At 43.1% G+C, this 19,948-nt stretch overlaps 1 protein-coding gene across 12 annotated transcripts in view; it reads right to left on the bottom strand.

The window, feature by feature from the left end:
- The window catches only part of tmem131l (transmembrane 131 like), a 101,386-nt gene that overhangs the window by 30,567 nt on the left and 50,871 nt on the right, over positions 1 to 19,948 (bottom strand). For 4 of the 12 annotated variants that reach the window (XM_021619105.3, XM_021619108.3, XM_090187168.1 and 1 more), the window contains 17 exons: positions 18,943 to 19,066; positions 18,309 to 18,425; positions 16,961 to 17,065; positions 13,312 to 13,389; positions 11,708 to 11,888; positions 10,098 to 10,156; positions 9,892 to 9,997; positions 7,610 to 7,715; positions 7,225 to 7,369; positions 6,694 to 6,867; positions 4,710 to 4,779; positions 4,447 to 4,564; positions 4,178 to 4,247; positions 3,804 to 3,913; positions 3,342 to 3,411; positions 1,257 to 1,381; positions 609 to 751 (listed from right to left, as the gene is read on the bottom strand). In XM_021619105.3, the coding sequence (XP_021474780.3) occupies positions 609 to 751; positions 1,257 to 1,381; positions 3,342 to 3,411; positions 3,804 to 3,913; positions 4,178 to 4,247; positions 4,447 to 4,564; positions 4,710 to 4,779; positions 6,694 to 6,867; positions 7,225 to 7,369; positions 7,610 to 7,715; positions 9,892 to 9,997; positions 10,098 to 10,156; positions 11,708 to 11,888; positions 13,312 to 13,389; positions 16,961 to 17,065; positions 18,309 to 18,425; positions 18,943 to 19,066 (1,901 nt within the window). The remainder of the gene's footprint in view (positions 1 to 608; positions 752 to 1,256; positions 1,382 to 3,341; positions 3,412 to 3,803; positions 3,914 to 4,177; positions 4,248 to 4,446; positions 4,565 to 4,709; positions 4,780 to 6,693; positions 6,868 to 7,224; positions 7,370 to 7,609; positions 7,716 to 9,891; positions 9,998 to 10,097; positions 10,157 to 11,707; positions 11,889 to 13,311; positions 13,390 to 16,960; positions 17,066 to 18,308; positions 18,426 to 18,942; positions 19,067 to 19,948) is intronic. The other 8 variants (XM_021619107.3, XM_090187166.1, XM_090187170.1 and 5 more) reach the window with 3 other exon arrangements.

Genomic DNA, 19,948 nt, shown 5'->3' with positions numbered 1-19,948 from the left:
TAGTTTATTTTTTTCAAACAGCTAGTTTTTTTTTTGTTTAGCATATTGGGCCTAAATCTTGTTAGCCGCTAATGCTAATCGCTAGTTAGCTGGCTGGCTAGCTAGCTGAGTCAGAGCAAATGTAATTAGCTATACAGCCTGATAATACAAGTGATGGTTTAGACCAAAATCAGCATGCTGTTTGTGCAACAGTAGCTTCTAAATCAAAGAGGAATATGCAAAGCATGAATATCTTCGAAGTAGCTAAGTGAAAACATTTAACGTAGTCAAAGATTATAGATCCCCATAGGAAACACATATCAACACTTTGGTTCCTACCCTGTCACAATAACTCCTCCCTGGCATTTTCATTTGTTGTCATGCCAAACACTGTATTCAAAGTGCCCACTATTATACTGTAACTATAGAATTAGTTACACATTAGTTTTACACTAAATCGCAAGTCAAATCGCAATTGCAACATCTGATTAAAAATAAGGCCTAGATTGTTTGCCCTACGTGGCAGTGTGGAAATTATTTTAAATAAGTGCAGGAAATAGATTTTCATCCTCAGTGAGAGAAAGGTGGATAAATGACAAATATTAAAATGAACACAGTGGTTGGCTCACCATCTCGGCACTCCATGAGGGTGGACTGAGGGACATTAAAGCGTAATGAGGCTCCGGGGCCCGGCAGCTTGCCCCCCACCCTCAGCAGCTCCTTGGCCCCATGACCCCGCACCATCACCATGTCAAACACTGTCAGATTGTTCCTGAGACAGAGAGAGACAGAGAAAAAAAGAGAAAGAGACAGAGTCAGACTGTCACTAGACTCAGCTCCCCGACTCGCACTTCCTCGCGCACCAACAGTAGAGTGACAGACGACACTTGAAAATAATGGCAACTCGAGACTAGAGGGTCACCAATGCTGAGCATCAACAAAACCGACAGCACATGGCACCATACTGAAATCTGGCAAACGTCATTAAAATACCTGGTGCCATCTAGCTTGGCTCCATTATTGACCAAAACAACCACAAACGTGGAATAATATCACGCACAAAGCTACGTGTTTGCATTGTACTGCAATACTTACTGTAATATCAGTGCTCATATCAAGATCTTGCATGCACAAGAGACTACAACTACCAGTATGCAACAACTGGGGGGGGTACTGTTTATGTGGTAATTTTGCCTTTGTATGTACATGACAACATGAAAATCTGAAGATTATTCCTAAGAACGTGTCAAAATGTAGAGGTGTCAATCATAGTGTACCTGATGAGTAGGATGGTGGTGGTGGGTTTGTGTTCGGAGGGGGTGAACACCACAGCCACCTCCCTGCTCTCCCACGGCTGGAGGAGGAGACGCAGCGCTCCCTCTCCCCTCACACTCTCCCTGCCCTGCAAACAACACACAGGGGTTCATATATCACTGCATGAGCACACTTTATATATAGCGAAAATTATTCAACTGCGCTCTCCTGGACAGCTGAAACACTTCTGGGGTTGCCTGTATCAGGCATATCAAGAGTAGGAGTGCAGATCTAGGATCAGGTCTTGCCTGTCCATTTTGATCTAAAAAGGGCTGAGACGCTTGATACATACAGCCCCCACTGGCTTTCATTCTCTACTAATGATGGACCGATTCAAACCTGGGACACCAAGGCCAATGATTAAAGACTGCATTGGTTTCCCATAACTAGAGCAGTGTTTCTCAATCCATTCCTGGGGGGGGGGGGGGGGGGGGTCAGCACTAACTTGGATTCCCTAGGAGTGGATTGAGAAAATCTGAGCTGGAGTGTCAAAAGGACGGAATGACTAAAGCACATGCATCAAAATGCAATAAGGACCAAAGAATAACGCAATAAAAAGACAGCAAATGCTCCATGTTCGCTGCAAAGTCGGTGACTTAGCTAGCTACCCACCGTAGGTCAATAAAATAGCACACTTGGGAGCAGTAAACAATGAGCTCTCAAATCTCCTGTCATTTCATTGGAATCCATCGATACGGGGTGAAATTTCCCCTAGATACAGAACTAGGATCAGCTTCCCCTCCGCCACTCCTAACCTTAACCATTAAATGGGGGAAAGTGTAGACGCTGATCTTGGGATTGGAATTGCCAGGGACCTCACGAAACAATATTATCACGATACACAATACTGTGAAGTGCATTTGGAAAGTATTCAGACCCCTTCCCTATTTCCACAACTTGTTACGTTACAGCCGTATTCTAAAATGGACAGAGATCATTTCCCCCCCTCATCAATCTACACACAATACCCCATAATGACAAAGTGAAAAGATTTTCTTTAAATTTGAGCAAATAAAATAAAGAAAAATAAAACCTTATTTACATAAGTTTCCATGGATCATCTTTGAGATGTTTCTAGTCCACCTGTGGTAAATTCAATAGATAAACGGAGCAAAGTACAGAGAGATCCTTGATAAAAACCTGCTCCAGAGCACTCAGGACCTCAGACTGGGGTGAAGGTTCACCTTCCAATAGGACAACGACCCCGACCCTAAGCACACAGCCAAGACAAAGCAGGAACGGCTTTGGGACAAGTCTCTGAATGTCCTTGAGTGGCCCAGCCAGAGCCCGGACGTGAACCTGACCGAACATCTCTAGAGAGACCTGAAAATAGCTGTGCTGCGACGCTCCCCATCCAACCTGACAGAGCTTGAGAGGGTCTGCAGAGAAGGGAGAAACTCCCCAAATACAGGTGCGCCAAGCTTGTAGTGTCATACTCAAAAAGACTCAAGGCTGTAATTTCTGCCAAAGGTGCTTCAAAGTACTGAGTAAAGGTTCTGAAGACTTATGTAAATGTGATCAGCTTTTATTTTTTTTTACATTTGCAAACATTTAAAAAAAAGTTTGCTTTGTCATTATGGGGTATTGTCTGTAGATTGATGAGGAACAAATGTATTAAATACATTTTCGAATAAGGGGGCAACGTAACAAAATGTGGAAAAAGTAAAAGCGTCTGAATACCTTCCGAATGCACCCTATATGTATCACGACTGTATTGAGATTCGATACTGTGATTTTATTGTGATTCAATGTTCCAAAGCTCACGTGTTTGCTGCAGAGAAACGAGGAAGCCATGAGAAAACACGTTTTAAAAAGAAGATGGAAAACAAGCTATAGGATGAGATATGCCAGAGTTTTGGCGCAGGTACAGCAGACTAGCATTAGTGTACATTAACTACCTAGCAATTTATATATAAAAAAAACGCTATACTCTACTGTATTTTCCCCCCCATCCCTACCCTACACCTAATACATTACAGCAGCCCCAGTCCCATAAGCAGGCAGTGGAACAGACAAACTACATTTCCCAGAATGCACAGCAGCCTTACCTTGTGCTCTGCATGCAGCAGAGTGAACTCTGTAGTGCTGATGTTGACAGAGAGAGGGCTGATATTGAACCTGGAGAAACAGGTGAGAGAGGAGGAGGCCAAACAGTGAGCCGCCTCATCAATAACACCTACAAAGGACACTCAGAGCTAACGGGTACTAAACTGCAATGTTAAAGGGGCAGTTGTCTAAAATCAACAAATATTTGTATGAACTGTCCATGAGTGAGGAGTGGGAAACTAACGTGAAGGAATGTGTTACAATGGTCTGAAGTGACTTCCCATTCCTTCCTCTGATCTCAAAACGCACTATAGGTGAAAGCAATATGGTTCAGTTGTTTCACTTCAGTGCAGATGAAGCAAAGGAGATGAGGAGAGGAAGCCACTATAGACTATTGAGAAGCACCCAAGGTAGTGCATCTCCTGTGCAACTAATGTTGAGAGGTGATGTCCTTGGGTTCGTACCATTTGGTGAGGAGGTCAAGGGCTTCCAGGGGAGCCGGGTACAGGGAGAGGGCTCTGATCTCCACACACACCACAGAGGAGGAGGGGTTCTTCAGAGTCAGCAGCTTAACCTGGGGGAAAGATCAAAGTTCAAAAGATGTATTGTACATTGACAATTGTATTTGGTTTCCATGGCTCACAGCTGGACAAGTAACATAACAAGACATTGCAATGGAAAAGCATACTAATGTTAAAAGTGTAGATGGTAGAGTTCATTTTTTTAATTTATTATTACAGATATCTCAAATCCTCCAACTGCTGCAGGTGAATTGTTGACTAATTGTACTACAGAGCTATTCAACTATTAGTGTGTGATAAAAACATGTTTGGGTTACCTTGCTTTCATTGACAGGGACAGCACCAAAGTCTAGAGGGGATGAGGTCTCTGCTGGTAGTCTTGGCCACCTTTAGTGAACAGAAGAAAATGGGAACTGTAAGTGTAATGTGTGTGTGGCCCACCACCATTATAAGTGATATAAGTGATTATAAGTGTTACGAGTGACTAGATAATGTATAAGTCACTGAGGGTAGGAAAAATATTGTGTGTGTGTACGAGTGACCAGACATAGAGTAAAGGAGGGAAGTGAACAGCCGTGTGTCTCACCTGCAAGGCAGCTGGTCTTTGCGGATTTGCCAGCGAGAGCAGAGCTCCGAGGCCAGTCTGCTGTCCAGCATCCAGGAGGAGGAGTCTGCGAGGAGAGCGCGCTGCCACTGGACACGACCTGGAAACACCCATACAACACAGCCTGAGTGGACCATACACCTGCACACATATATCAGTCAAACACACACTGTACCAACAGCAGAGACCAATGACTCATGCATGCACGCCACAAACGTGTGCGCGCACACACACACACGTCTCACCTGCTTCTGACAGTCTGAGAGGACATAGTCGGCCACACTCCCCCTCTGCTTCAAACACAACATTACCCTGCTGGAGAGGGAACACACAAACACACTCCCATTAGAGAACACACTCCATTGTTTTTGGCTGAATTTATTTAACCATTTGTTAGCTTGAACACACACGCGCACACACACACGGGAAAGGATTCCGACCCCTTAACTTTTTCCACATTTTGTTACGTTACAGCCTTATTCTAAAATTGATTCAATTGTTTTTTTCCTCTTCAATCTATAATGACATAGAAAAACGTTTTTTATTTTTTTTTATTTTTTTAAATGTTTGCAAATCAAGATTTTTTTTTTACAACTGAAATTTTTCATAAGTATTCAGACCCTTTACTCACTATTTCGATTGGGTTCAAGTCTGGGCTCTGGCTGGGCCTCTCCTGTATGGCACCTTCACCCCAGTCTAAGGTCCTGAGCGCTCTGGAGCAGGTTTTCATCAAGGATCTCTGTACTTTGCTCCGTTCTTCTTTCCCTCGATCCTGACTCGTCTCCCAGCCCCTGCAAAACATCCCCACAGCATGATGCTGCCAACACCATGCTTCACCGTAGGGATGGTGCCAGACTTCATCCAGACGTGACGCTTTGCATTCAGGGCCAAGAGTTCAATCTTGTTTTCATCAGACCAGAGAATCTGGTTTCTCCTGGTCAGAGTCCTTTAGAAGCCTTTTGTAAAACTCCAAGCGGAGTGGCTTCCACCTGGCCACTCCCATAAAGGCCTGATTGGTAGAGTGCTGCAGATATTGTTGTCCTTCTGGAAGGTTCTCCCATCTCTGTCAGAGTGACCATCGGGTTCTTGGTCACCTCCCTGACCAAGGCCCATCTCCCCCGATTGCTCAGTTTGCCGGGCAACCAGCTCTAGGAAGAGTCTTGATGGTTCCAAACTTCTTCCATTTAAGAATGGAAGGCAACTGAAGAATGATGGAGGCCACTGTGTTCTTGGGGACCTTCAATGGTGCAGAAATGATTTGGTACACTTCCCCAGATCTGTGCCTCGACACAATCCTGTCTCAGAGCTCTACGGACAATTCCTTTGATCTCATGGCTTGATTTTGCTCTGACATGCACTGTCAACTGTGGGACCTTATATAGACAGGTGTGTGCTTTTCCAAATCATGTCCAATGAAGTCAATGTACCACAGGTGGACTCCAATCAAGTCGTAGAAACACCTCAATGATGATCAATGGAAACAGGATGCACCTGAGCTCAATTTCGAGTCTCATTAGCAAAGGGTCTGAATACTTATGTAAATAAGGCCATTACATTTTTTTCTTTTGCAAACATTCCTAAAATCCTGTTTTCGATATGTAATTATGGGGTAGTGTGTGTAGATTGATGAGGAAAACAATGTGGCCATTTACATAATCCATTTTAGAATAAGGCTGTAACGTAACATTTGGAAAAAGTGAAGGGGTCTGAATACCTTCCGAATGCACTGCACTGCACTACACACACACACACACTATCAGAACAAAGGAGTGAGTGAGCAGACGTTAAACATTAGTGTAGAGATCATAACAACAGACAGTAATAGTGTAAAGTGTGTTTATTCAGGACTATAGTAGTATGAAATAGACAGTTGTCTATGGCAGTGTTTCTCAGACCGGGGGCATTTATTCACAAGGTATCTCAGCATATGAGTGCTGATCTAGAATCTGTCCATAAAATCTTATTCATTATGATCTAAAAGGCTAAACTGATCCTAGATCAGCACTGCTACTCTTTGTGGACACGGGCCCTGGTCCTGGAGTCCGAAAGTGGAGCACATCTTTGTTTTTGGCCTAGCACTAAAACACCCGATTACACTAACAAACTCCTCATCAATCCTTTGATTAGTGGAATCAGGTGTGTATTGCTAGGGCAGAAACAAAAATGTGCACTCCTGGTCTATCGAGAGTATGGCGGAGTGTGTATGCAGACAGTCCCTGGGAGTATTACCTTGGCCAGGGTGGAGTGAAAGTGGAGGGGTAGTTTCAGGGCCAGACCCAAGCCAGTGGTCAGGGAGAGGGTAGATAGCAGGTTTAGGGGCAGGCTCCTGTTGAGGAGCTTCAGGGAGAGGAGCCGCCAGCAGCCACCCTGGGGCACTGACACTGCCCCGCTGAAGTTGACCACCTTTACGGGGGACAGACAGTCAGCACAGACATACCGATAGCAGAAGATTCAACTATAACTACGCAGATCTCGTTCTCTCATATTTGAACTAGAGACAGATTTCAACCTGGGAAACCAGGCCTGTGAATCTTCGAGAGACTGAATTGTGCACCTGTACCAATATGTTTAAAGAAACCAAGGCAATTTTACTTTTGCACATAGCTTTCGGGCTGAACTTTGACATTTCTATCGAGCTTAAGCAAAAAATTCTGTTCGACCTCATAAAAATGCCAACGGAATTCATGGAACCACATTTGTATGACGTAGCCATCTGCTGAGATGCCCAGCGCAACCACAAAAGAAGACCACCACCCCTACCTTCAGTAAGCCCAGGGACTCCGGGGAGAGGGTGGCGTCCTGGACGGCGAGGGGGAAGTGGAGGGTGTTGGTCAGCCACAGGTCCACGTGGTCGGCCCCTCTCTGCCTCAGTCTCACCTGAAAGAGACTAGACAGCTCCAACCCCCTGGAGAGAGGAGGGACAACCATTGAAACATGCTCTGGAGGAGTGAGAAGAACTCTTGTCTCTTAAATTGTGCTGATAACGTAACGCCCATTCACCACATTTTCTAGCGTTTTTTTTGTTATCTCGATTTTATACTTTGTAAATACAAACTGAAAACGGAACATAAACGTCGTCTTACACACCTTGAGGGCAGAAAATAGTCGAAATCTCCTTTTGAGCAGAGTATCTGTATGGTCTTACCTGTGTGTGATGTGGAAGCCAGGGAAAGTGTTTACTGTGTGATTCCCCAGGACCTGTAGGTTAATATGACTGGAGCATCTTCTACCCTGACCTGGCAGGGACCCTGCTGAACACAGTCAACATTGGATTTTAAAAGTAGGAGGTTCCTCTCGGTAGATAAGTTACGTTCCAGCTAATACAGGGCAGTCACATTTTTCATAGTGATAGAAGCTAAATGCATATCTAGAATGGAATTAAAAGCATATGTGCCTTCGGAAAGTACTCATAGCCCTTGACTTATTATATACTGTGTTACAGCCACAATTGATGAAATAAATGATAGTCTTGACTCAATAAGTATTCAGCCCCTTTGTTATGGCATGCCTAGTCAAGTTCAGGAGTACATATTTGCTTAACAAGTCACTTAATAATTTGCAGGGACTCACTGTGTGTGCAATAAAAGTGTTTAAAATTATTTTTGAATGACTACCTCATCTCTGTACCCCCCACCTACTATTATCTGTAAGGACCCTCAGTCAAGCAGTGAATTTCAAACACAGATTAAACCACAAAGACCAGGGATGTTTTCCAATGTCTCTCAAAGAAGGGGACCTATTGGTAAGCAGACATTGAATATCCCTTTGAGCATGGTGAAATAATTAATTACACTTTGGATGGTGTATTAATACACCCAGTCACTACAAAGATGACTACTGTAACTCAGTTGCCGGAGAGTAAGGAAACCACTCAGGCATTTCACAATGAGACCAATAAGAACCCCAGAGTGGAGGTGTCATAATACCCATAAAACAAAGTGGTCAAACAGGGAAATGGTCCCAATCATTTACTACATTTAGTAAACAGATAGTTAATCCAGATTCTTACCTTTGCCTCGATTCGGCAGTCTTGTCCAGATCATCATGGTATTTACATTAGCATCTAATTAGAGTTTCATTTTTAGGGGGTAAATACAGGTGAATATATTGATAAAAGTCACCTTGTCCTAGAGAGATTTAAACAGAAAACATCACATCTGGGTAGGCCAACATGAAACACAGCCCTCACTAAGTGTTTCTAAAATCTCTGATGGGAAAAATGTGTGGTGGAAAAACGATTGGAACCATTTCCCTGTTTGACCGCTAGGTTTAATGGTTATTATGACTCATACTGTGGTACTCTATGGTGACTTTAAAAACATTAGAGTGAAATGGTTGTAATAAGAGAAAACTAAGGATGGATCAACAACATTGCAGTTACTCCACAATACTAACCTAATTGACAAAGTGAAAAGGAAGCCTGTAAAGAATACAAATATTCCAAAACATGCATCCTGTTTGTAACAAGGCACTAATGTAATACTGCAACAACAACAAGAATATGGCAAAGCAATCAACTTTTTGTCCTGAATAGAAAGAGTTATGTTTAGGGCCAATCCAATACAGTAGTACTGTGTACCACTCTCTGCGTTTTCAAGCATAGTGTTGGCTGCATCATGTTATGGGTATGCTTGTAATTGCTAAAGACTGGGGAGTTTTTCAGGATATAAAAATAAATGGAACGGGAGCTAAGCACAGGCAAAACCCTCTAGGAAAACCTGGTTCAGTCTGCTTTCCACCAGACACAGAGATTAATTCACCTTTCAGCAGGACAATAACCTAAAACACAAGGAATAATCTACAATGGAGTTGCTTACCATGAAGACAGTGAATGTTCCTTGGTGGCTGAGTTACAGTTTTGACTTAAATCTACTTGAAAATCTATGGCAAGAGCCAAAAATGGTTGTCTACAATTTTGAAAATAATAATGGGCAGGTGTGGAAAGCTCTTAGAGACTTACCCATGAAGACTCACAGCTGTAATCACTGCCAATGGTGTTTGTACAAAGTATTCACTCGGTGGTGTGAATACTTATGTAAATTACTTTGCAAAAATGTCTAGAAACATGTTTTCACTTAGTCATTATGGGGTATTGGGCATAGATGGGTGAAAAAAAGCACTTTAATTTTGAATTCAGGCTGTAAAAACAAAATGTGGAATAAGTCAAGGAGTATGAATACTTTCTGAAGGCACTGTACTACAACCTTGGGCCTTATTGCTTAAATATACACACATGCTATCAACTCACAAGCAAAATAGGAAAAGATGTCACACAGCTGAGTTTGCTTGTTGCAGGTGTGTGGGAACAATTTGATGATGATACTTCAAGAGCAATTTGCAGGTTTTCCTTTTCTTTTAAGATATCGATATTATTACCACAAATGGCAAACAGAACCAGTATTTCTCTACCTTGACATTGTAACGTACCTCTGCAGGCTAGCGTAGCCACTTCTGTGAAGTTTGTTGTTGATGCTCTCAGCAGGACTGGGCTGAACTCCAGAGTGCTGTCCACTTTGGATAGCAACTGTATTTCCTAATAAAAAAAATATACAATAAACTCCTGCATGGGTAATACTGAATACATTTTAAGTAGACTACATAGAAGTACTCTGAGTACTCGCACAGAAACTTACCTTAACATAAAGTTTCTTTCCTCCTGAATTCAACATATAAATTCCTATTTTTGGCTCCCCTGTGGGACAGAATAAAGACATAATAGGTTAATGACATGTTATTGACAGAATCGAATAAATACTGTACTGCTGCCCAACAAAACACTGAAAATTGCACTTCTCTCTGTCGCCAGTAGGTGTCACTACGCACACAAAATGGATACATCCACCTTAAGACAGACCGTCAATAACAAAGCAATCTTCAGGGCTACTTGACATCCTCTTAGGTACTGTGACTGTACGCCGTGCACAGAATCTAAGGGCGTAACGCTGATGCTCTATGATGCCCATTCCAAGGTAGAAGGTAAATGCCCCATCTATCCCATTCATGCATGCCAATCACATCTTTTGTACACGAGACGAAAGATGACTGATAACACTCCTCACAGGAGGTCAGATGACTGACAATTAACTTAAAATTAGATCTAATGTTACTCACTAGGTGGTTTCAGTTCGGGTTTGATCTGGACAGTAGCACTAAGTGAAAGGAGGTGATTATGTTTACAGTATGCTGTGATCATAAAAACCTGAGTGCTCTACTCTACAGCAGCAGTGCAGCAGTTGGGTGGGCGAAAGTGCTGAGCCGACACGTCGGGGCTGATTCCCTAGGGCAATTCCTTTCAACCGCAGGTTTCTCTGCAAGTGAGACTGTGGATGAAAAGTACTTGTTCTACCGTTCACGCTTCACCTCCATCGATAGCGTTGTATTGGCAAACCAATGAATGACCAACCGTTCAATGGGAGTCCGTTCACCTAAGTTCACCGTTTTAATACTGTTTCACAGAAATACCATTTTGTAAACTGACATGACCCAGATTAAGTCTACTATTAGATTAAAATGTAAATGGAGAAAGCCAGTAAAACATCCCTTAGTTGTTTATGATGTAGAAGTCGGTGGACAAAAGAACAAGGAAAGAACATCTAATCACCCATGTCTGGCCCCTAGTATCAAACTGTAAACAATGGTTGCATCCCAAGTGGCACCCAATTCCCTATATAGTGCACTACTTTTGACCAGAGTCCTATGGGATCTGGTAAAAAAGTAGTGGACTATGTAGGGAATAGGGTGTCATTTGGGACAAACCTAATGTTAATCTACCATCAATCTACAGGCCTGGTGTGATAGGGATATTCTAGCAGGGAGATGTAGCCTACTCGACAGAGTATAGTCCGGCCTTGATAAGGGAGCACTAACGGTCCTGTGTATGTAATATGGGGTGTGGTGGTGATGAGGATACAGGATTAACTTGCACTGATGGGCTGATCTAAGATCAGTTTTGCCGTTTCCCCTTTAATAGTTAAGATGAGAATTTGGGGAAGGACATATTTGATTCTACAACTAGCTGTGGTAATATGCTCAATGGCTCAGCAGTGGTAAGGCTCCCAAATCCGAATCAGTGTTTCTCCCAGATGTTTCTTTAGGTGGGGTACAAAGGACCCTAAACCCACAGACTACCAACATTCTATATTAAAACCAACCAACATCCTTAAAATATTTTAAGTTATTCCTAGCTCTCATGCCTTACCCCACCTCCACCACCAAAAACTAGTCCCCTAGCCCCAACACCCACCATTGGCGGAGCCGCGGCCCGTGGCTGGGGCGACCAACAGGACCAGGATGTGCTCGATGATGTAGGGCTTGAGCTTGTCCAGGTCAGCAGGGCGTTCTGTGCTTTCCGACAGCCTGATCTGGAGGTTGAGTCGCTGCTCTACCCCGGCCGCATGGTCCTCAACGCTCTGGAAGCAGGACCCCTGGGGAAACGGCAGGAAAGGCATACCAGTTACACAGAGGGAGCAAAGAAGGAGAAAGGGGGAGGGGGTTGGTTGAATAGAGCAGAGAGAATGAAGAGGAGTGTAGAAAGAGCGATTAGTGGGAGAGTGGAACGTGCAGAGCGATAGGGGGGCAGAGGGACAGAAGGAGAGACAAATGAGTAAAATTGTGTAAGAAATGTCAACGAGGAAGAGATGAAGGGGGAGTATACTAAAAGAGAGTGTGTGTGTGTGTGTGTCTGCGTGTACAAACACACACACACACACACACACACACAGTCAGCTAGAGGCAGAACAATGGGCAACAAGCTGCTTCTCTTCAGTCCCTCAGCACTGTACCTAACCCACTAACCCCCCTTTAATCTGGCAAGATCCGTATCTGAGGGGTGCAAAGCCTGGCTCATACCAGGCCTTGTCGTTTTAGGAGTAGGAGCGACTCAGGCCTGGACTTAAGAAACAGACAGCCATCTATCCCTGGCTAGACGCCACAGGGCCTGGGCCTACAATAACAAACACCAAGCCCCTGTGGATACAACAGATAGACTACCGGCCACTTCCTGAAGACGCCATATTAGTGCTTATCCCCCCTGACCATAGGAGTTGGCTATACTTCACAAACAGATCTGGGACCAGGCTACACCATACTAGAACTATTCACAAGGCATTATGAAAAAACAAACAAAACAAAGTTGGGTTAGGTTTGAGCGATAGAGTGGTGTGTAGGGGCTTGCGTCATTGGTGGCGATTGCGCCACCTGTGTTTAGGGAAGCTCCCGGCCAATTAAAAGGTCTCGCAAGGACGCAATTATGTTCCTAGCAAGTGGTCTCACTGTCCTTGGGGCTTCTTGAGGAACCAGACTGCAGTCAGATATCACAACACCGCAGCTCACTCAGATGTCCTGTACACATAATCCTTCAAAACAATTTATCATGAGCAATGATTCTGCAGTAGACTTTAGAGCCCCAATTCCTGTGACACGGGTAATAAACTGACTACAGGAGAATAACCCTTGTGATTTATCGTGAAGCCAAGAAGATAGTGAGTACACACAGTTAAGGAGTAGTCAGCACTCGTGCTGACAATAGTTGGAAAAAAAGAAAATAAACTTTAACGGCCATAAGTGCTCTGAAAATGCCTGTAATATCAACGCTCAAAGTTATTCTTACAGTTAGCATGGAATAAGGACTCTGCAATTTAAACGTTTTGCCTTTAAAACACAAATAGGTTGCCTCGAAAATATCAAGTGGTCGTACACATGCATTTCTGTTGAGTCTGGCAGCGTCTGTGTTTCGATTTTGGTAGCAATTTTGAACTAATATAAAGCATATTTCAGCCTTTCAATTTACATACTGAGAACATTATAGTGAAAACGCTGGTTTTAAAAAGTAATGAGATGCCCAAGTACCTGCGGCTGGCTGTACATGCTCTTGGGTAAACTGCACTCTAGCAGTAGCCCCAGGATAGTGATGTTGGAAGAATCTTCCTGTAACAGAGAACATAGAGTCAATGGTAGAAACTTACAATCAAGGAGGTTGATAGATAACTCAGCCTTCATTCCAATGCTCTTTGATGAGACGAATAGCTGGAAAGGTCATGTTGATTAGACTAAATAAATTAAAAGGCAGTTTCATTAATCCACCACTCTTTTAGATGGAAGTCTAATGGGACTAGTGAGGAAATAAATACAGGCATGTGTAGCATAAATAACAAACTAAACTAATTGTGTGAGGTTATATTAAGCAAAACATTGGTAACATACAGTTGAAGTCAGAAGTTTACATACACCTCAGCCAAATACATTTCAACTCAGTTTTTCACAATTCCTGACATTTAATCCTAGTAAAAATTCCATGTTTTAGGTCAGTTAGGATCACCACTTTATTTTAAGAATGTGAAATGTCAGAATAACAGGAGAGAGAATGACTTATTTCAGCTTTTATTTATTTCTTCACATTCCCAAAGGGTCAGAAGTTTACATGCACTCAATTAACAACAACCTCATGCTAATCGCATTAGCCTACGTTAACTCAACCGTCCCGCAGGGGACGCATGTGGCGGATGAATCAGAATTAGTTGGGTAACATAGATAATTAAGATGTCTTATCTGCATAATATGCTTATGTGATATACTTGTTATTAGAATGTATCCCTTTGGACTCTAGTGTTGGCAGTTGCACTTCTTCCCTCAGCTAGGGCTCAGTCACCTGGGGCCCAGAGAGGGGAGAGGTCAGGCTTGTCTTTCACATGTCCCTGGTGCTATGCAGAATATCAGAAAGGGAAGAGGACAGGAGAGAACATTGTCTTCATGTGAATGTGTCTTTACCTATTCTAAAACATGTGAAGAGATGGCGTGATTAATGGGGAATCAATTAGTGGTTTCCACAATGTTTGTGTGCCAGTCACGCCCTCCTTTGGCCTTGGGGGGTGTGTGTGGTAGTGTCTGGAGTTGACCATTGGTTGAGTTGGCGTTTTTGTGCTAGAAATAACAGGAACGAGATAGGAACCTCGTCTTAAGGAAAAAAACTGAACAATCATTTATAGCGAATCCTATCTGGCTACGGGATACTCCTTTCTCATTTAAAAGGTCTCACCTTGTGACCCATTCTATGTATCTGTTGTTCGTCATGTAGGTTGAAAGGGGTGTATCTTGGCTATAAAAGACCTTTGTACTTTTGTCTCGGCACTTTCAACGGATCATTAGAAATGGTGAATCGTTGACAAGTCGATTTAGTTTAAGTGTAACTTGAACTTGTGTGATAAGTGTCTCTCCTCATTTGATAGTAAAGAAATGAACCACCACACCCACCAATCCTGAAGAAGTTTTAATGAAGCTGACAATTGAGGACTTGTGAGGAGTGTGTTTGTCAAACTAGACACTAATGTATTTGTCCTCTTGCTCAGTTGTGCACCGGGGCCTCCCACTCCTCTTTCTATTCTGGTTAGAGACAGTTAGTGCTGTTCTGTGAAGGGAGTAGTACACAGCGCTGTACAAGATCTTCAGTTTCTTGGCAATTTCTCACATGGAATAGCCTTCATTTCTCAGAACAAGAATAGACTGACGTGTTTCAGAAGAAAGTTATTTGTTTCATGCCATTTTGAGCCAGATTGACATCTGACATCAAACCCACAAATGCTGATGCTCAACTAGTCTAAAGGCCAGTTATACTGCTTCTTTAATCAGTACAAAAGTTGTTTTCAGCTGTGCTAAAATAATTGCAAAAGGGTTTTCTAATGATCAATTAGCCTTTTAAAATGATCAACTTGGATTAGCAAACAACTTCCATTGGAACACAGGAGTGATAGATGCCGATAATGAGCGCTTATGAAGTTATTTCATTAAAAATGATTTTAAAATGTTTTTTTTTTAAATTGTTTTAAAATCAGCCGTTTCCAGCTACACTAGTCATTTACAACATTAACAATGTCTACAATGTATTTATGATGAATTTTGTGTTATTTTAATGGACAGAAATTAGCTTTTCTTTCAAAAACAATGACATTTCTAATTGACCCCAAACTTTTGAAAGGTGGTGTACATGACCAGCATCATTGCCCTGAGTCATTGAACCCTATGACCTTTGTGGTTCTAGACCGGGTTATTTACTGTAAAGTCTTTTGTGACAACTATTGATGTAAGAAGGGCTTTATAAATTCAAAACTGATTGATTGATTTATCAACATGACCTATAGGTTATCCCAACTACAAGGCAGATCTCTTTGACACAAGTCTTCACTAGTCAAGACCTTATACTTAGGTGACAGTATTCATACATGACAGTGTATTTGGATTGGTGCGTAGTGCGTTATTTAATATCAAAAGTGGTGGTGAGCTCAAAGCTCCAGTACACACTGTGAAATAACAGTAACCTCGTCCAATGACTTGGTGAGAGAGAAAGAGAGAGACTTAATTTCAACCTCCCCACTAAAGAGCCAGAGAGAGAAATAAAGATAGAAAGTGAGACAGAAATACAGTGACAGGGTGTAAAGAAATAAAGGGAAGGGGGAACTAAATTTGAATCTGGCTGCCAAAACTCGGTCTATATTTAAACCTGTTCATATGTTCAGCAGCTCAACAGGCCGTGTTACAGCAACACAAACCACAGACACCGTACAGGAACAACTTTACTCTCACCATGCCTGTCTACCTCGCATAAAAGTATATCCAGATCAGTGAAGAAACTATGGTTGTCCCAAATGGCACCCTATTCTATTTATAGTGCATTATTTCAACACTACCCTATTTTCTATATAGGAGCACTGATCAAAGGTAGTGTACTATATAGGCAATAGGGGGGCATTTATTTAAGACGCAGCCCATATTTTGTTTTGTAAAACTTCAGTGTTGTAACAGAAGAGCGTGTTCAAAATAAGTGGTCGATTTATTAAGTGAACCATACTGAGAAATAACAAAAACAACCATCTTGCAATAAATGTTTAAATAAAGACTAGAAGCAAGTCTGAGTGATTGTGAGAATGCAGCCAGGCTGACATTTTGTAACTGCCACCTGCTTCCTGTTGCCGAGGGTAACGCTCCTCCGAAGAAGCCTTGTGTCGCTTTCACGTCTTCCCTTGATGTTTTTAAAAGTGGGTGCGAGTGCGTGTGTGATGGGACTGTTTTCATGCTCCGCGTGCGTGTGTGTGCACAAGAGTGTGATTGTGTATACACAAATATGAACGTGATTGATCATGTGTGTGCATGCATGAATGTGTATATACCTTGTGTGTGCGCGTACGCCTCATGCAAGTGTGTGTTTATGCCTCTGTGTTGGGTTCTCTCTGCATTGGGACTGGCAACGAGGGGAAGATTGACATCTGATAGCCAGCAGCTGACAATACAGCAAGGCCTGCACACTGCAGAGCAGGGCAGAGGGCCATGCTAGCAAGTTTTCTGTGGTAAATGTGTTTGCTTGTTGTTATGGCATGTGTGTAAGTCTTTATAGTACTGTGGTAAACATATGTATCCTGTTGCCACATGTCTGTTGACTTCCTTGTCCAGGAACAATTGCCTGTTGGGCAATAAATCAAGTGTGTTGAGTTGAATGGAATGGACGTACCTGAGTTTGGCTAAGCTTGATGCTCTGGATGTGGGGGAATATGAGGACACTGTCCTTCCTATTGACCCCCTTTAAAGAGCCCCGGTGGACGCCCAAACCAAAAACCTGGGTGAAAGGACATCACTGTTAAAGAGACAGTTCATATAATATGACAGAAATTACTTATTTTACCTCGAGAGATGTCTAATGTGTCAGAAGAGTGTGCAATCCAAAAGTGGAGTTTTGTTTACTTGGCCATTGTAAAGGGACTGATTAGACCACAGAATATTAAATCAAAGGGAGTGAATGAATCCAAGGTCGCATGCTAATGTTGCTTATGCTAATAGTGGCCATGATGTATACAACACCGGAGAGTGAATCATCATAATAAACACAATCCACATATTTAAAGGAAACTAAAGTTATTTAATGATTGGGTGTACTAAATTGTGCCTTTTCACTGATAAACAGAATATATTTAGGCCTAGGCACCCTTCCCTCCCTGCCAAGAACCATGAACGAATGCTGATTTAACTATTAATAGGGCTTTGGGCATTTATGTCACTCTGTTATTAACACCCATCTGCTTTGATGAGTCTTTAAAAAGGTCAGGGGTCAAAGGTGCCAAATATCACATCACAGCCATTACTTCCTGTGTTTCAAAACGATTGCAAAACTAACTTCAACATGCCTTCCACCAAGCACACAATGTTCTTTTTGAGTCCATATTAAAAACAGATCCCTGGCTGTGGGTCAGGGCATAAGTCCCAAATAGAACCCTAGTCTATAGTGCAGGAATATATATTTTTTATTAAAACACTTTTACCCCATTTTCTCCCCAATTTCGTGGTATCCAAGTGGTAGTTACAGTCTTGTCTCATTGCTGCAACTCCTGTACGGACTCGGGAGAGGCGAAGGACGAGAGCCGTGAGTCCCCCGAAACACAACCCAGCCAAGCTGCACTGCTTCGTCACACAATGCCCGCGTAACCCGATAGCCAGCCGCACCAATGTGTCGGAGGAAACACTGTACACCTGGTGACCGTGTCAGCGTGCACTGCGCCCAGCCCGCCACAGAAGTCGCTAGAGCGCGATGGGACAAGAACATCCCTGCGGCCAAACCCTCCCCTAACCCGGACGATGCTGGGCCGTTTTGTGCACCGCCCCATGGGTATCCCAGTCACGGCCGGCTGCGACTGAGCCTGGACTCGAACCAGGATCTCTAGCGACACAGCTAGCACTGCGAGGCATAGCGCACTACTTTTGACCACAGTCATACAGGCACTGGTGAAAAGTAGTGCAGTAAATAAGGAGCCGTTTGCGACATAGACCGGAGAGCATTAGTATCATATGCTCATATCACTACTGACCTGGTAAGAGAGAACCCCGTGGGCCGATGTGTTTATAAATAATGAGTTTTCTACGTTGCCCTCCTCCGTCGGGAGGAAGACCAGTTTAAATGAGGCCTTCCCTCTGGGTGGGATTACCTGAAAGCAGAGAGGACACGGGGTCAGGGTTCACTGAAAGGCAATGACTACGTTACAATGTCCATACTAGCATGGCTTCATACTCTGTACTATGCTGGTGAGGCACACAACTTCCACCCCTTCTATGAGAATCATGCAGAGAATGATTTGTGGGTTAATTTCAGCATGGAATCGGTAGGAGAAAACGTGATATGCAAGAATGTAACATGCACTGTTGTCAGACTGATGCAACTTTGTGCTTGATTTATTTTCTAAGCAGAGCAGGGAAATGCTGTGGGTTTCAATGGCAGTTTGAGAGTTTAAATAGCTGTACTGGTGGCCCAAGGGACTGACATGAGAAAGAAGGGGGAGTGGAGAGGTGAGTGAGGTGAGAGGTAGACGAAGAGAGGAAAAAACAGTGTGAGAGAGAAAGAGAGAGAAACAAAACAGAGATTGTTGCGAGAAACTAGATGCAGAGGGGTGTGGTTGGGTGAGAGAGGGAGGGAGTGACCGAGGGAGGGCACACACACACACTCACCCTTCTGTGGAACGAAGGCATGTGAAAATGTCCGCTGGATGTAAACATTGACAGCAGTGTCACTGGAAGTTCCTGGCTGGGGTTGTGTATGTATATGGTTTCAGCTCTTGGCAGCCCCAGTGGCCTACAGAGAGACAGAGATGGAGAGAGATGGACACAACAAGCACCTCTCATTGTTCTATCCAGGCATAGTAAACATCAAGCTATACTGAACAAAAATATATATACATGCAACACTCAAAGACTTTGCTGCGTTACAGTTCCTATAACGAAATAAGTCAATTGAAATGAATTCATTAGGCCCTAATCTATGGATTTCACATTACTGGGAATACAGATCTGTTGGTCACAGATACCTTAAAAAAAAATTATATATATATATATATTTTTTTTTTTAAATGGGGGGGGGCATGGATTAGAAAACTAGTCAGTATCTGGTGTGACCACCATTTGCCTCATGCATCGTAACGCATCTCCTTCACATAGAGTTGATCAGGCTGTTGATTGTGGCCTGTGCAATGTTGCCCCAATCCTCTTGTGCGAAGTAGCTGGATATTGGCGGGAACTGAAAACACGTCGTACACGTTGATCCAGAGCATCCCAAACATGCTCAACGCTTGACATGTCTGGTGAGTATGCAGAACATGGAAGAACTGGGACATTTTTAGCTTCCAGGAATTGTGTACAGATTCTTGCGACATGCGGCCGTGCATTATCATGCTGAAACATGAGGGGATGGCGGGGGATGAATGGCACGACAATGGACCTCGTCGTGGCATCTCTGTGCATTCAAATTGATATCGATAAAATGCAATTGTGTTCGTTGTCTATAGCTTATGCCTGCCCATACCATAACCTCACCACCACCAACGTTGACATCAGCAAACTGCTCGCCCACCACACAACGCCATACGTTGTCTAGGGGTTGTGATGACAATCGGACGTACTGCCAAATTCTCTAAAACGACGTTGGTAGAGAAATTAACATTCAATTATCTGGCAACAG

This window comes from Oncorhynchus mykiss, chromosome 10 (genome assembly GCF_057628025.1).
Source record: "Oncorhynchus mykiss isolate SJ-2025 chromosome 10, ASM5762802v1, whole genome shotgun sequence".
NCBI classification, from domain to species: Eukaryota; Metazoa; Chordata; class Actinopteri; order Salmoniformes; family Salmonidae; genus Oncorhynchus; species Oncorhynchus mykiss.
Note: the sequence above shows the minus strand (reverse complement) of the source record. Positions and strands in the feature narration are given on the sequence as shown.